At 56.5% G+C, this 14,566-nt stretch overlaps 1 protein-coding gene across 3 annotated transcripts in view; it reads left to right on the top strand.

Moving 5' to 3' along the window:
• The window catches only part of LOC128334380 (cadherin-1-like), a 19,304-nt gene extending 4,786 nt beyond the window's left edge, over positions 1 to 14,518 (top strand). For 2 of the 3 annotated variants that reach the window (XM_053271154.1, XM_053271152.1), the window contains exons 2-9: positions 8,009 to 8,152; positions 8,953 to 9,108; positions 10,408 to 10,552; positions 10,863 to 11,038; positions 11,355 to 11,483; positions 12,959 to 13,089; positions 13,189 to 13,327; positions 14,279 to 14,518. In XM_053271154.1, coding sequence (XP_053127129.1) covers positions 8,009 to 8,152; positions 8,953 to 9,108; positions 10,408 to 10,552; positions 10,863 to 11,038; positions 11,355 to 11,483; positions 12,959 to 13,089; positions 13,189 to 13,327; positions 14,279 to 14,368 — 1,110 coding nt within the window. In that variant the 3' untranslated portion in view covers positions 14,369 to 14,518. Of the gene's footprint in view, positions 1 to 6,103; positions 6,206 to 8,008; positions 8,153 to 8,952; positions 9,109 to 10,407; positions 10,553 to 10,862; positions 11,039 to 11,354; positions 11,484 to 12,958; positions 13,090 to 13,188; positions 13,328 to 14,278 lie in introns of those variants that run through there. The other variant, XM_053271153.1, reaches the window with a different exon arrangement.
• Positions 14,519 to 14,566: the final 48 nt, after the last annotated feature.

Genomic DNA, 14,566 nt, shown 5'->3' with positions numbered 1-14,566 from the left:
GCTTGCATTTGAATGGGAGACTAGAAGTGTGAGCACTGGAAGAGATTCTCTTTAAGGGATGGAGCCGCTCTGGGAAGAGCATCAGAAGGTTCCAAGTTCCCTCCCTGGCAGCATCTCCAAGACAGGGCTGAGAGAGATTCCTGCCTGCAGCCTTGGAGAAGCCGCTGCCAGTCTGTGAAGACAAGACTGAGCTAGCTAGACTCTGCCAGGAAGCAGAGGCAGCTGCGCCACCTTTGGCAGCCCCCCACCCCCACCCCGGCACCTCTTCCCTGGTGTCCCTGGGCTGGGCCTGGGGCTGGAATCGGTTCTTGCCCATCCCTGGCAAGGCCTTTCCTTTTCTGCTGTGCCCTGCTGGGGGCGTTTTCCAACTGGAGGCACCCGCAGGCCTGGGTGGGTTGAAGAGAACCAGCTGGCTGCCCCCTGGAACCAGCCTAGAGGTCTCCTTTTTAGCCCACGGACCACCCATCAAACCAAGGGCCAGATGGAGGGGGGGCGGGGGCGGGACTGTGGCTGCCAAACAGAGAAATGCCGCTCAGGTTGCCCCCCCCGGGCTGGTATTGGCTTTGGCTCACCTTATTCCAAGGTTCCTTCTTTAGGACTAAAATGCACTTTGTTCCTTTTTGTGGCCTTGGGGTTAATCAAGTACTGCTAAGGTCCCGATGCCTGCAGTGCCTCATTTGGTTAAGATCTGACCACCACGTGTCCGATCTGACCCTGGAGCTTTCCAGGTGGCCGGCCAGTCCCCGCCCAATCAGAAGCCGCATGGAAGAGAGTCAGGACTCCAAAAACTCTTTTTGAAAAGACACGTTGATTTCATCTTGAAATATGCATGCCCTGGATCAATTTTTCAATCAACTTGCTAAAACGGGTACTCCGACAATACAAAGCAACTGCCATCATATCCGTCTCTCAAATTTTGATTTATGTAACTGGGAAATCAATAGTACCAGGTACGGCTGGCCAGAGACTACCGAGCTTAGAACCCAGGGCAGAGGAGGGTGTGTGGGCCAAATGGTTGCCAGAGGCCTATCCTGGGTTCAAGTCCTGCTTCTGCGATGTCTCAGCTCCCTCTCTGAGGATCAAGGCAGGGGTGTGAATGCATAAATAATAAAATAAAATAAAAATGCATTAGTGCAGGGGGTCTCAAGCTTGGGTCCCCAGATGCTGTTGGACTACAACTCCCATCATCTCCTGCTTTGGGCCATTGTGGCTGTGGATGATGGGAGTTGTAGTCCAACACCACCCAAGCTTGGGACCCCCTGCATTAGCCCTTGGAAGGAAGTTGGGAGAGCAGAAATGAACTGAGAAGCACCAGTGGCCCATGGAGGGGCCCCAGAAGACCCCAGCGTGTCTTCGCGGGAGCAAAAGGCCGAGTGGGGGTCCCCCGCATTCTCTCTCCTTTTTCTTTTGAAGCTTCCGGGAGGGCAGGAAAAGCTGTGGGATCCCTTCTAGCACAACTGAGGATGACTCAAGGCGGGTTCAGGAGGAAGGGGAGGCGGAATCAAAATCCCAGCACCTCAGCCACCCCCCTCGGGCGCTTCTCCTGCTTTGCTGGTTACCCAGGAGTTCTCAAGCTTGGGTCGCCAGAGGTTGTGGGGCTGCTACTCCCACCATCCCCAGCCGCAAAGCCATTGTGCAGGAGATGATGGGAGCTGTAGTCCAACAGCAGCTGGGGACCTTTGCAGAAGCGGGACTTGAACCCAGGCCTCCAGAGATCTTGCTTTTCTTTGCAGCGAACTCTTCAGGGCAGAAGGGCAGGAAGCCCCCCCCCCCATGAGCTGCCAAGACACTTGCTGGAGGCAAACCTCCATCAGACCCCAGCACAGAAGGGGCTTCGATCCATGCGGGCTACCAAGGAGGGAGGTGCAGAAAGGGTGCCTGCCCAGTGACACCGGAGGCTGCCAGGAAGGAGCTTGGCTGTGCACAGGTGGCATCATCCACTAACCGCCCCCCCCGCCCCCAGCTATAGCCTGCCTAATCCATTTACCTGCTAAGGCCTTGACATGCCAATTGTTGCCTTTTAAAGCTCAGGCTGCAGCTGGCTCAGTCACCAGGCAGAGCTGAGATGGGGGGGGGGGGCTGAGCCCGCCAAGCTGGTTCCATTCAAATCACCCCCCACCCCCACAGGGCCCCCTGTCCATTTCTGTCTTGGCTCTACATATCTGGGGTCAGAGTGGGGGTCTTCTCCTCCATATACAGCTGAGTCTCAGGGCAGCTGGGAACGGACTCCCTGGGTCACACCCACGCCCAAGCACATGCAGAGGTTATCCTTCACCTGTGGAACTCCCTACACATTATATTCTTGTCTTTAAGTTGCAACCTAACCCTGGCCACGTTGAAAAACCTGTCAAGTATCTCAAGTCACCTTAAGTGGCGCAGCAGGGAAATGCTTGACTAACAAGCAGGAGGTTGCCGGTTTGAATCCCCGCTGGTACACCTCTATAGGGCAGCAGCGATAGAGGAAGATGCTGAAAGGCATCATCTCATACTGCGCAGGAGGAGGCAATGGCAAACCCCTCCTGTATTCTACCAAAGACAACCACAGGGCTCTGTGGCCTCCAGGAGTCGAAGTCAACTTGACAGCACACTTTACCTTTACTTTAAAGTATCTCAGGCCCGTGTGTGTGTGTGTGTGTGTGTGTGTGTGTGTAGGAATGAAATTAATAAGCAAGCAGACAGTCCCTACTTCTGGAGCTTGAGAGCAGGAGTATCTAACAAGGCAAGGTGATGTTTGGTGAATAAAGACTGGCTGTCATTGAGTTTAGTTTTTAATCCTGGCGGCGGCTGCTCTGCTTGGTATGTTTTATATTATTTGCTCTTTTATTGTGCTTTTAATTCTTTTAATGTGGATTTTATGTTTTTGTTCTTTTATTGCAAGCCCCTCCGAGCAGGAGTGAGTTGGTGAGGCAGGATATGAATGTTTTAAATAAATGACATAAATGCAGGTTCCCAGAAGAGAGAGCAGCCTTTCAAAGGAAAGGTGCCCCTTTCATGCAAAAGGCATTGGGAGGTCCCCCCTCCCAGGGCTCCAGCAGGCTCCCTCCCTCCCCTGTGGAAAGGGGGCCGGGCTGGGGTGAGGGAGGGACCTGGACACCTTCCAGCTTATCTTGCATGGATGGGCGAAATCCAACAGCCAACTCGTGGGCTGTTAGTGAAAGAGGATCAACTCCAGGCTGTGTTTGCAGATGCCAGGGGGATGGAATCATTCATGAAATCAGCCCAGAGTAGCAGGCCCAGCGGGATGGCTCAGGGGAGGGGGGTCACCCACAGACAAGCACAGAGTGCCCGCCCCAGTGGGGGGGGATGATTACTGGCCCAGCCTGGAGAGAAGCACCCTTCTGTGTTGGCTCTGCAGGGCTTTGGGAGCAGCCACCCTGCACCATGCATGGGTGGAAAAGGGACTGCAGGCTGGGGTGTGGGTGGAGGAGAAGGGAGCCGCTGCATTTCAGGGTGCAGGGGAGCTGCTGCTGGGGGAATCCGTGCAACCGGTTCTGACCTGGAGCAAATGAAAGGAGGAAAGCTCAGCGTTCAGCCCAGATCTTGCTTCCCAGGAAGGCCTCAGAGACAGGCAGGGGAGGGGAGGGAGGGAGGGCAGGCGATGGCAGCTGGGCTGCCTGGCTCTCTTCCTCCAGTCTGCTTCCTCTCTGGCTTATCCCGTGCAGCTCACGGTGCCCGGGAAGCCCTGCAGCTGCCTGCCTGCCCGTGCCACCTTGCAGCATAGCAGAGAAGGGAGGCTGGACTCCTTTGCCACGGGGAGCGGCTTTTCCGAGGAGATGGAGGCAGCCGCTGTTTGGACAGGCAAGACTGGATGATCCAAGGAAGGTCTTGCAACGGCAGTGATGCTTTTGCGGGGCTGTTTGTGGGGCGTAGGTGGGTTGTACAGACAGGCCTTTGGCTTCTAATTCTGTAGCAACGGCACAGCCCCGAGGACCTGCTGGCATGTGCTGCTTCTTCTGCCTCAAGATCCAGGCTGGAAGGTCCTCCCCTTGTTACCTTAATGCTCAGTCTGGGCTAAGCCACTTGAGAGAGAGAGAGAGAGAGAGAGAGAGAGAGAGAGAGAGAGAGAGAAATCCCATCAAGGAGGAGAAAGCGGCCTCTTCTGCACCCTGCCAGGCACTGGCAAAACATCTCTTGAGCCCCAGGATGCTGTGATTGCTCCACAAGTCCGTGGTGGGCCCAATAAAGAGAGTTCTGTGTTCAGTTTCAAGATGTAGCAGGCGATCTGGATTGGTTTCCCTGTCTGGCTGCTGTCTTCAGCTCCCTCTTGGGGAATGCATTATTTTCTGTTTACTGGCATTGGCACATGTGCACATCATCCTCGCTCCCTGCCCACTGTCAGAGTGTCAGCTCTCTTCTTCTTAAAAGGCCAGCTGGGTGCTGGTAAAGGAAAGAGAGCAGCTCTCTCCCTTCTCTTTTGGGGCCGGCGGAAACTTTGGTGTGCTCCCACAGTGCCCTCTTGTGGTGGCCCGAGGGCAGTGCTTTAGTCCTTCACACCCCCCAGCGGGCCAGGGGGTCCCCCTCATGACGGCTTCCAGAAGCTTTTCAGAGATTTCTACTATTACTGTTATTACGACAAATATTTATATCTCACTTTTCAACCAGTGCCCTCAAACTGATTTACATAGAAAAGTAAATTAGAAATTAAAGATGATGGCTCCCTGCCCCCAAAGGGCTTACAAATTAAAACAAAACATAAGGTAGATTGTAACAGTCACTGGAGGGATGCTGCACTGCAGCTGGAGAGGAACAGCGGCTCTCTCTCCCTACTAAAATATAAGAGAGTCACCACTTTTCATTTCCTCGTGGGGGAAAAAACATCAGTTTTTATTTCCTGGAAGAAACCACGTAACAATGAAAACCATCAAAGGCACTGAACATAAGAACTTATGAACAGCCCGGCTGGATCAGGCCCAAGGAAGCCCATCCAGCCCAGCACCCTGTTTCCCACCAGATGCCTCTGGGGAGCCCACAGGCAAGAGGTCTGTGCATGCCCTCTTCTCTGCTGCTGCGGCTCCCCTGCCACTGGGATTGAGAGGCATCCTGCCTCTGAGGCTGGAGGTGGCCTGCGGCCATCAAGACATTTAGCCATTGATAGACCCGTTCTCGTCTAAGCCCATTTTAAAGCCATCCAGGCTGGTGGCCATCGCCCCATCCTGTGGCAGAGAGTTCCATTCCAAAAAGCAAAACATTAAATGACAACAACAACAAAATGCAGGGATGGGGTTATGGCTCAGTGAGACAAGAGCACCTGCTCTGCGTGCAGAAAGCTCAGGTTTGGCCCCTGGCAGCATCTGCAATGAGGGCTGAGAAAGACGCATGTTTGAAACTCTGCTGCTGCCAGAGTAGGCAATAGTCAGCAAGATGGACCAAAGGCCTGACTCAGTAGGAGGCAGCTTCCTAGGCTCCTAAGAGCAGCTGATGACAGGGCAATCAGTGCAGAGTGGCACCAGCTCTGAAGAACATCTGCCCGCCCCCCACCAGGGCATAGCTAGGGGAGAGGGGGCCCGTGTGTTCACCCCTCTCCCCGACAGCCCCTTAGAATGAGGGAGATAATGAAGAAAATAGGGAGGGGTGGAGTTGGGGGGCCCTCAGGAGCCAGGGGGCCCGGGTTCTTTGAACCCACTCGCTCAGTTATAGATACACTCCTGCCCCACCCTTTCCTGCCTCTGCCCTTGAGGAAAGTAGAGCCAGGTGTGCTGTGCATCCAGCTGGCAGCCCACGCCTGGGGGTAGGTTTCCCCTGCAGCTGCTGAGGCAGCCACACCAGCAAGAGGGCTGGGGAAATGGCTTGGTGTGTCTCCCCCTCCTCGGTGCCCCCAGCAGGCATTTGGCCCACTGAGGTCAGCAGTGGCAGGAGGCAGGCTGGGCAGGCAGGCTCGGATTACGCCCTGCCCCACTGGGAGGGCAAGAGGGACTCCAGCCCAGCAGCAGCGAGGGCGCTGGCACAAGAGTGGGGCCAAGTCCATCCACTTCGCCACACACCCACGGCCAAGCGATTGGCCGGCTTCCATGGGGCCTGGCAAGCCGGCTGTGTGTTTGCCAGCCCGTCCCCAAGGGGGCTTGCCAGCAGCCTTTGCTCCTGCCAAGTCATCTGGACTGTGCTTCCCCTGCCAGCCAGTGTCTCGTTGAGGGATCAGAGGCGGGAGAGCAGGGCCAGGACCATGCAGGGCTGCAGGATCCTGCTTTTCCTCATTCTCCCCACCCAGGTAGGATTTTCCTGAGATCTTGACCTAAGGGAAGCAACGCAGCTTGGAAGGGCAAAGAGACGGGGGTTGCGGAGTTGGTGAGCACTGGAGGTCTCTGAAAGGGGGGCTGCAGACACGGGAAGCTTCCGTTTGTTGCGTCAGACGGTGGCTCCGTCTAGCCCACGGCCACCTGCTCTGGCTGGCCGCAGCTTTAGACAGCGAGAGGACTTCCCACCCAAGATCCGCTCAACTGGAGATGCTGCCTGCGATGGAACCCGAGTCCTTCTGCGGGCAAAGCATGGATTTTACTGCCAAACAATGGCCCTATAGAGTGGGTGCAAGCTGTGGGGATAGATGCATGGCCCTCACCTGGAATGGATGGGCAGAGCAAACCCTCCCAACCTAGTGACCTGTCTGGCACTGCGGCAACTGTTTGGCACCACCAGGTGAACCTATAACGGGGTGTGTGTGTGGCGGGGTGTCCTCAAATTGGGGTCCCCAGCTGTTGTTGGGCTTCAGCTCCCCAGGTGGAAGGCCATTGTGGCTGCGGGTGATGGGAGTGGGTGGGAGCCCAACATCTTGGGACCCAAGTCTGAGCCCCCTCCCCTGCTATAACCCTCTGTGGAAGACAGAATCCGCTTCCACTCTTGCAAGACAAGCAGGAAAGGGATTCAGCCTCTGTGGCCCTTTGTGTTTGTGCAGAGAAGAGTCAAAGAAGCAGCAGCTGAATTGAACCTTGCCAGTGCAAACAAGGATTGTTTTAGGTTTAACCCCTTTCATGCTTGTCTCCCAAGAGTGGAAGAGGATTCTGTCTTCCAGTTCTCGCTTCGCTGTTTACACCCATAGACCAGACTGTGTGTATCCTTAAAGACTGGGGCACAGCCATCATAACCCCTATCTGTAAAAAGGGGAAGAGGGATTTACCTGAAAATTATCGCCCCATAGGTCTTCTGGGCATTATGAGCAAGATCTATGCGAGACACCTATACAGGAAGCTGTTAGACTGGCTTGATTCAGAAGATATTCTTGCTCTGTCTGGAACTGGCAGGTTTAGCTCAGGCTCTGATCTTATAACACTTGACAGAAAAACACACCTCAAGACCCAAGACGGCCCTTTGCGCAGCGTTTGTAGATTTAACATTTGCTTTGGACCCTAAATCGAGAGAAAAGCTATGGTGCAAATGGGAAGCTTCCTCAGTTGGCCACCGTCTGCTTCTGCTCACACACAATTTGTAGCAGAATACCCATCTTAAAGTTAAGTGCAAAGCAGCAGGCGATTTCCCCAAGGCAATTCCAACTTACAGAGGTGTTAAACAAGGCTGTATTTTAGCACTGGTTTTGTTTAATTTTTATATAAATTCTATTGTTGCTTTTTAAACTAATTCTGATTTTCACACACCCCCACCAAATTGGTTTCCAAATCAGTTCCACTATTACTTTATGCTGACGATGCTGTAATACTATCCCAAACTCCAATTGGCTTGATAAGGGCACTTAATTCTCTTGCTCTTTACTGTAAGGAGCACGCCCATCAGATTAACCAGACCAAAACTAAAACCATGAGGTTCACAAAGCGCCCTAGGACACTGACTGGGTTTATCAACGGATGTAGGATTGAGCAAGTCAGTTGTTATAAGTATTGGGATTTTTTCATTATTCTGGCAGTCGTAAAGCTCACTCAGAGTATGTGCAATAAAATGTAAGTATGTCTAAATAGAAACTGGGGTTTTCAAGGAACCTCTCTGGGCTTCTCTGGGGGAGCCAGGTGGCCCTGAAGAGAAAGCCGGGCTTGTTCACACCAAAGGTCTGCATCTTTTCTTGCAGGAGCTCTACCGACCTGCTCAGGGAGAGGTGCTGACCTTCCCAGAGTCTGGCCCGGGCCTGAGGAGGCAGAAGAGGGATTGGTTCATCCCGCCGATTTTTTGCTCCGAGAATGAGAGGGGTCCCTTCCCCAAGCCGCTGGTGCAGGTATGGCTCTTGGCTTCCGTTCTGTCCTGTCCATGAGGTGGTGGTGGCTTCTCCTGGGAGGTCCCACCGGGGACTGCCCAGTTTAGAGTCCTCTGTAAAACGGAGCCTCACGATCATGGCTGTCTTGAAATTCACAGCTTGGGGCAGGGCAGGGCCATCGGCGCAACAGCTCAAGTCCTCACTGGGGTCCACCAGGATTAATCCCTGGACCCTGGGCTGTCCCTGGTGCAGAGAGACTAGCACGGCCGAGGGCAGGTTGGGTGTGTTCCTCCCTTCAAAAGATCACTGGTGGAATTGGGGGGCGGGGGGCTCTCGGGCTCCCCTTCCTCCCCCACCATGCTCCAAGACACTTCAGGGTCTCCTCCCTGCAGTGCTCCGGGGTTACCATCACAAGGGAAGAAGGACCTTGGAGCATGCTCTGTGCGGGAAGAGACCCAGACCACGCTTCTGGGCCCCACTGACTCCGTGTCTAGACCCATCAGGAGGCCCCGGTCCAATCCTTGGCACTGGGGAAGACCCCAGCCTGAAACCCTGCAGAGGTGCTGCCAGTCGAGGCCATCCAGCGAGAAGCAGGACCAAGAGACCAGCCCTTCCTGCCTGGCTCACCTGTCACACTTGCCGGCCCTCCCAGCGCCCTGAACAAGGGCAGTCTAGCTACATCCCTCCCTTTGGTGGATGTGGGAAGCTTTGGCAGGGGAGGGGGGGGAGAGACAACACATGGGGGGGGGGATTTGGCTCCACCCCTCCGAAGCCCCACACCTGCCCCCATGACGAAACGTGGCCTCTCTGCTTCCCACCAGATCAAATCCAATAAGGACAAAGAGATGGCCGTTTTCTACAGCATCACTGGGGAGGGAGCAGACCGCCCTCCTGAGGGCATCTTCACCATCGTGAGAGACACGGGTGTGCTGCAGGTGACCCGTCCACTGGACAGAGAGGTCAAAGCCAGATATGTGGTGAGTTTCCCTGTCCTGCCACTCCGGGGCACCTTCCAGATTACCCGCTTCGACTGTGGTCAAATGCTTTGGCTTGGCGGGACCAAATCCTACAACGGGAAGATACAGCAACCTTTCTGCGACACAATTACAACGTCACCGCACTGAATCGCAGCCATTAAATCCGAAACCGCGGAGGGACTGCGGTGTGGCCACACAGGAAGTGCAGCAGCACACTTGGCAGATACACCGCGACCCCCTTGTCAGGTCTAATCGGGGAAGCGCTTAGAGGGGCAGCAATGGAGCCCCCCTGGGGGGCAGGAGCCGAGGTGGGGGTCTTCTTGGGCTGCCTGGCCGGGCTCCGTGGGGTCGGTCACTGCTGGGGGCAGCGGCAGTCGCGGAGGCTTCTGCCTGCAGATGTCTGGCGCGCTCTCTGTCCTTCCGCCTGCTCCCTCCCTGGCAGTCAGCTTGATTCGGCTGGCACCTGTGAGCCATCCAGAAAGCTTCTGCAGAGACCAGGTGGCCCACTGGTTGCACCTGGCCGGTAGGGAAGCAGCACCTGGCTTCTGAATTCACACGCTGGCAGGGAGGCCTTGCCCCAGAGAGATGCTGGGGGTGGCCTGGAAGCCGCTGACGACCAGGGGAGCCTTCTTGGTGGCCGTGTGTGCCCCGGCTGTCCCACTGCCCTTGCCCCTTCTGGCTGGTGTTGGTGGCAGCGGCAGCAATGGCAGGAAGAGACGGCTGTCCTAGAGGATGAGCCGCAGAGAGGAGGCGGGCAGGCAGGCAGGCAGGGCTTAATCTGAGCTCCAGTGCATGGACTGCTGTGCCTAAGTGCCTCTGAGCATCTGCAGAGGGCCTCTCCTGCTTCCCATGGAGTAATCCACAGTTAGCCCCCATACACCAGGGGCTTTTTGGCGGGGGGGGGGGCGGAGTTTACTGTTCCTGGGATGTGGCTTCCAGCTGGAAAAAGACCTGCTGCTTCTCTCTCTCTCTCTCTCCTGGAGAAGGAGGGGGGCTCCAAGCAGGGGGAGGGCATGTAGAAGCTCCCTCTCATGCTCTTGTTAAACTTTAGAACCCATCACTATCTTTAGATTTAACTGTTTAAAGGGTTTCTAATGGGCTTGGGTTGGGATCTGCAAACCACCTAGATAGATTGTTCTTTGTTAGGCAGTATATACCTGTAACCAAGACTTTCCTGTAGGCTGCCGCCTCCTCCTCTTCCTCCCTCCTCCCCCCCTCCTCCCCATGCCCTGGCCAGACCCAAAGTGGCCCTTGCCGGTTGCCTGGTGGATAACAGCCCTTGCCGTCTCTGCTCCGCAGCTCTTCTCCCAAGCCGTCTCTGCCAATGGGCAGCAAGTGGAGGACCCCATGGAGATCATCATCAAGGTGACCGATCAGAACGACAACCGCCCAAAGTTCACCCAGAGCGTCTTCGAAGGCTCAGTCGCTGAAGGAGCCACGCCAGGTAGGTCTGTGTCCCGCAGCAACTCCTTCGGCACACAGAGCGGTGACGATCGTATGCAGGGGGCCTGGGGCTTCCGTTCACTCCGCGGAGGGAGACATCTTTGCAGCCTCCCGGGGCTGAATCCATTCTGCCTTTGGGCGGGGATTCTTGTTAGTGGTCGCACGGAACGTTTCTCATTTCCTGAACAGGACATTAAAGGGCAGCCGCAGTCCCGGCTTGCAGGCTTACGGGGTGGCCTGGCTTGGGGGTTCTCCACTGCACGTTCTTTCTCAAGCTGACCTTTCTCCTGCTCTTTGTCGTGTGTGTCCAGGTGCCCCTGTGATGCACGTATCGGCCACTGATGCCGATGACAGTGTGGATACCTACAACGGGGTCGTCACCTACTCCATCGTCAGCCAGGAGCCCCCTCAGCCCAACGGACACATGTTCACCATCAACAATGCAACGGGGTTGATCAGTGTGTTTTCTACAGGCCTAGACAGAGAGGTGAATTTCTCAAGTGCTGGCAGGTGGGGTTCAGGGCTAGCAGCACCAAGCGCGCCTTTCGCACTGGGCTCCTGCATCGAGTGAGCGCCGTTTCAGCCCCATTGGAAGCCCCAAGAATGAGACTCCCGGCCGGGTGCAGCACTGCAGCCTCTTCCCCCATTGCTAATCCTTTGTGCTGAGTGCCCAAGTTCCTCCATCCCAGAGGCGGCTTGGAGGAATAGATGGTTTCCCCTGCCCCCGGCTGTGCTGTGAAGCCCCTGCAGCTAGATCTGCCCTTGGCAGCACCAATGGAACAGTTTCTCTCCTTTGCTTGCAGAGAGAGCCAAAGTACACGCTGATCTTGCAAGCCACGGATGACCTGGGAAGAGGCTTTGGCACTACGGGCACAGCGGTGATCACCGTCAAGGACCAGAACGACAACCCACCAACATTTGACCCACTCACGGTAATGTTGGGGCCCCTCCCTTTCCTCCCTCCCAGCTTCCTGCCTACTCCAGGACCTGAGAAGTGGGACCTAGGGGTGCCATGTGGGGGTCACCCTTGCAGCACCCAACTACGCTAATTTTCTGTAGCCCGCTTTGCAACGCGACTTAATCGGATGCACCCTTTTGCCTTCAGCTTGAAAAATCATAATTTAAAAATGAGTTGTAATAATTAACAAAGAACACAAATGATGAGAAATGTTAGTTATTTGTGCCAATACAGAGTGAAGCGCAGTAAATTGAAAATCCCTCTGTCAAAATATAGTCCGAACCATTAAATATAGAAAGAAAGAAAAAGGAGGCACCTTCTTTGCAAGACCAAACGATGTGCCCACTTAGTGGTCCTTCCAGACACTGATGAAGTGAGAAAAGGGAGAAGAGCCTCCGTAGTTCTCCTGATGTCTGGGTGAGACGAACCATCTCCTTTGCTCTCACCTCCTTTGTAGGATAAAAGAAACCAGGGCCCCCAGCTCCTCCTCTCCCTATTTCCTCCATTCTCTCCCCCACTCTGAGGGGCCCCAGGAGAAAGGGGTGAACACGGGGGGGGCTCTCCGCTAGCCACCCCCCCACCGGCTGCAAGCTGTCCCTGTTTGTAACTGTGGCTCCTTGGAGCAGGAGGGAGGACAGCAGTGGGAGAGCTGCCCAGCTTGGGTGATATACCAAAAAATGGGGAATTGACTTTAGGGGTAGATCATGGGCTTCTTGGCAGCTTAGGAGGGCGAGCTGGAACCCCTCCTGGCCATGACGCTGGGCTGCTGCTGCTTTCCGTGGCCAACTGCAGGCTTCTGGTTGCCGCCACACACACACACACACACACCCGCCCTGCAACACCCCTGTAGAGTTAACGCTTCCTGCTGAGTCCTGGGGGCTGGGCAGGGCCCGCCTGAGAGGCCAAGCAGAGCAGCCAGCTCCCACTACAGGGGGGGCACAGAGCCCGGCCTCTGAGGAGAAGGCTGGGGAGCAGTCGGGGGGGGGCTCCGCTCCCAGGAAGGGCCTCCCGCCCCCTCGAGGCTGGCTTGGCAAGGCCTGCCCAGCTCCCTCCCAGGACGTGGGGCTCCCCGCCCCCCTTCCCCCAGCCCCGCACACGATGCACCCCGGAGAGCAGCAGCCACCTTTGAGGGCAGTGCCACGCACAGGCTCCTTGAGCTTCCAGAGCAGGGAAAGGATGGAGCAGGCGGGGACATTCTGGCTCGCTCCAGCCTCCCTCGGAGGCCGGGCTGCAGAGACGCGCGCCTGGCACGTGGCAACGGTGGCGGAGCAAGCCAGGGCCACGCAGGGGGCTCCTTCGGACTGGCAAGGAGAGGAAGGGGAGGCCTCTGCTTACCGCTACCTCCCCCGGCGCTGAGGGCAAGGAGGCGGCAGTTGGGCCGGGTGGACGCCAGGATGCTGCCCTGGGAGGCCTTTCCTGGGCTGGCTCACCCCCCTCTCTCCTTCCCAGACGGCCGGTCCAGAGGAGACGCCCCCCGTTTCCCTGACGGTCCATGCGCTGAACGTCCTCACCGGCCTCCCTGCCAGCGGCCTGGCCATGCACTGCTCTGAGCTGGGCAGTGCCACAGAGATCATGAAGAGGTGAGGAGGAGGAGGAGGAGGAGGTGGCAAGGGAGGCCCCTAACCCCAGCCAGGCTGGTGCAGACGGGGCCGCTTCAGCCCGGTGGGTTTCACTTCCAGCACTACCAACCCCGACGGGCGCCTGGACCAGAGCAGCTCGCTCCCCCTGCGGCTGAGGGCCGGCACCTACAAGCTGCACTTCGACACTGGGGCGTATTGGCGGCGACTGGGCCATGCCAGCTTCTATCCCTACGTGGAAGTGAGTGTTGCTCCCCGGTAGAAGCAAAGGTCTGTGAGGGAGATGGCAGGGCCCCTGGGCTGGCCCAGAGGGGGGCCCCGTGCACTGCCCTTGGGGTGTCCTTCCTCCTCTGGAGAACGGGGCAAGACCACATTCACCCATATGCAACTTCCAGGGCCCTCCATTCATCTCAGGCCCTGCTCGTGGCCCCACCATTAACAGTTGGTGGGGGCTAGAAACAGGGCCTTTTCGGTGGTGGCCCCTCGGCTTTGGGATGCCCTCCCTGAAGAGCTTCGCCATGCTCCCTCCCTCCGTGTTTTTAAAAAACATCTTAAAGCACACCTTTTTAAGGAGGCTTTTTTAATACTCTATTATTATTTTGTTATATCTGGTAGGCTCTTTAGCTTTTTGCAATTTTCAGTTTTGATTTGAACCTAATATTTGTGGGTTTTCATCCGACTTCAAAAATTTACTTTTATTGTATCTGTGTCTATCTTATTGTTGTGAGCTGCCCTGAGCAGTAGTGCACTGGAGGGAGCGGCGTATAGGTTTTTTTTTTTTAAACAAACACTAATAATAATAATAAATAAGTCGGTTTGCGCTGAAAACTGTCAGGGCCCTGCACACCACCTGGGGGGGCGGCCCCTCACTTGTCCCAGGGAGCCCGTGCCCCCCGTTCAGTGGGGGACTGTGTGTGTATGTGAAAAAGCAACGGCAGCAGCCAGGACCGGAGAGTGGGGGGCCTTTGACACGCGCAAAGAGGCAGGCAGCGGCGGCAGAAGCCTGGGGAGCGGGCCTGGCTGCCCGCAGGCCAGCTGTTTGCACGGGACAGAGGAGGGTGGGGACAACGGTGCCCCCTGCGTGTCCCACGGGCCCTGCCTCTCCGCCCCGCCAACTGTTCCCTCCTGGCCCCGTGGAGTTGGGGGTGGGGGCCCTTGGCCTAAGCAGGCCCTTCCTTGTCTCCCCTTCCAGATTGTCTTCACCGTCACGGAGGCGGACCGGAGAGTGCACATCCCGCTGCTGCTCAGCCCCTACTCCTACACCACCTACAGGGGCAGCTAGAGGGGGGGGAGAGGAGGCTCAAGCCCCTGGGAGGAGCAAGGCCGGCCGGAGCAGCCGGAGGGGGGCTTGTGTCCAGCTCTGCCGGGGGCTGAGCCGGGTCCTAAGTGCCTGTTAGACACGACAGCCATTAAAAACCAGCCCTCAAGGGTGCCACTTTGTGGGCCTCTCCTTTTAAACCGGAGCCGAATGTGGGCTGGC

This window comes from Hemicordylus capensis, chromosome 9 (genome assembly GCF_027244095.1).
Source record: "Hemicordylus capensis ecotype Gifberg chromosome 9, rHemCap1.1.pri, whole genome shotgun sequence".
In the NCBI taxonomy this organism is placed as follows: Eukaryota; Metazoa; Chordata; class Lepidosauria; order Squamata; family Cordylidae; genus Hemicordylus; species Hemicordylus capensis.
Note: the sequence above shows the minus strand (reverse complement) of the source record. Positions and strands in the feature narration are given on the sequence as shown.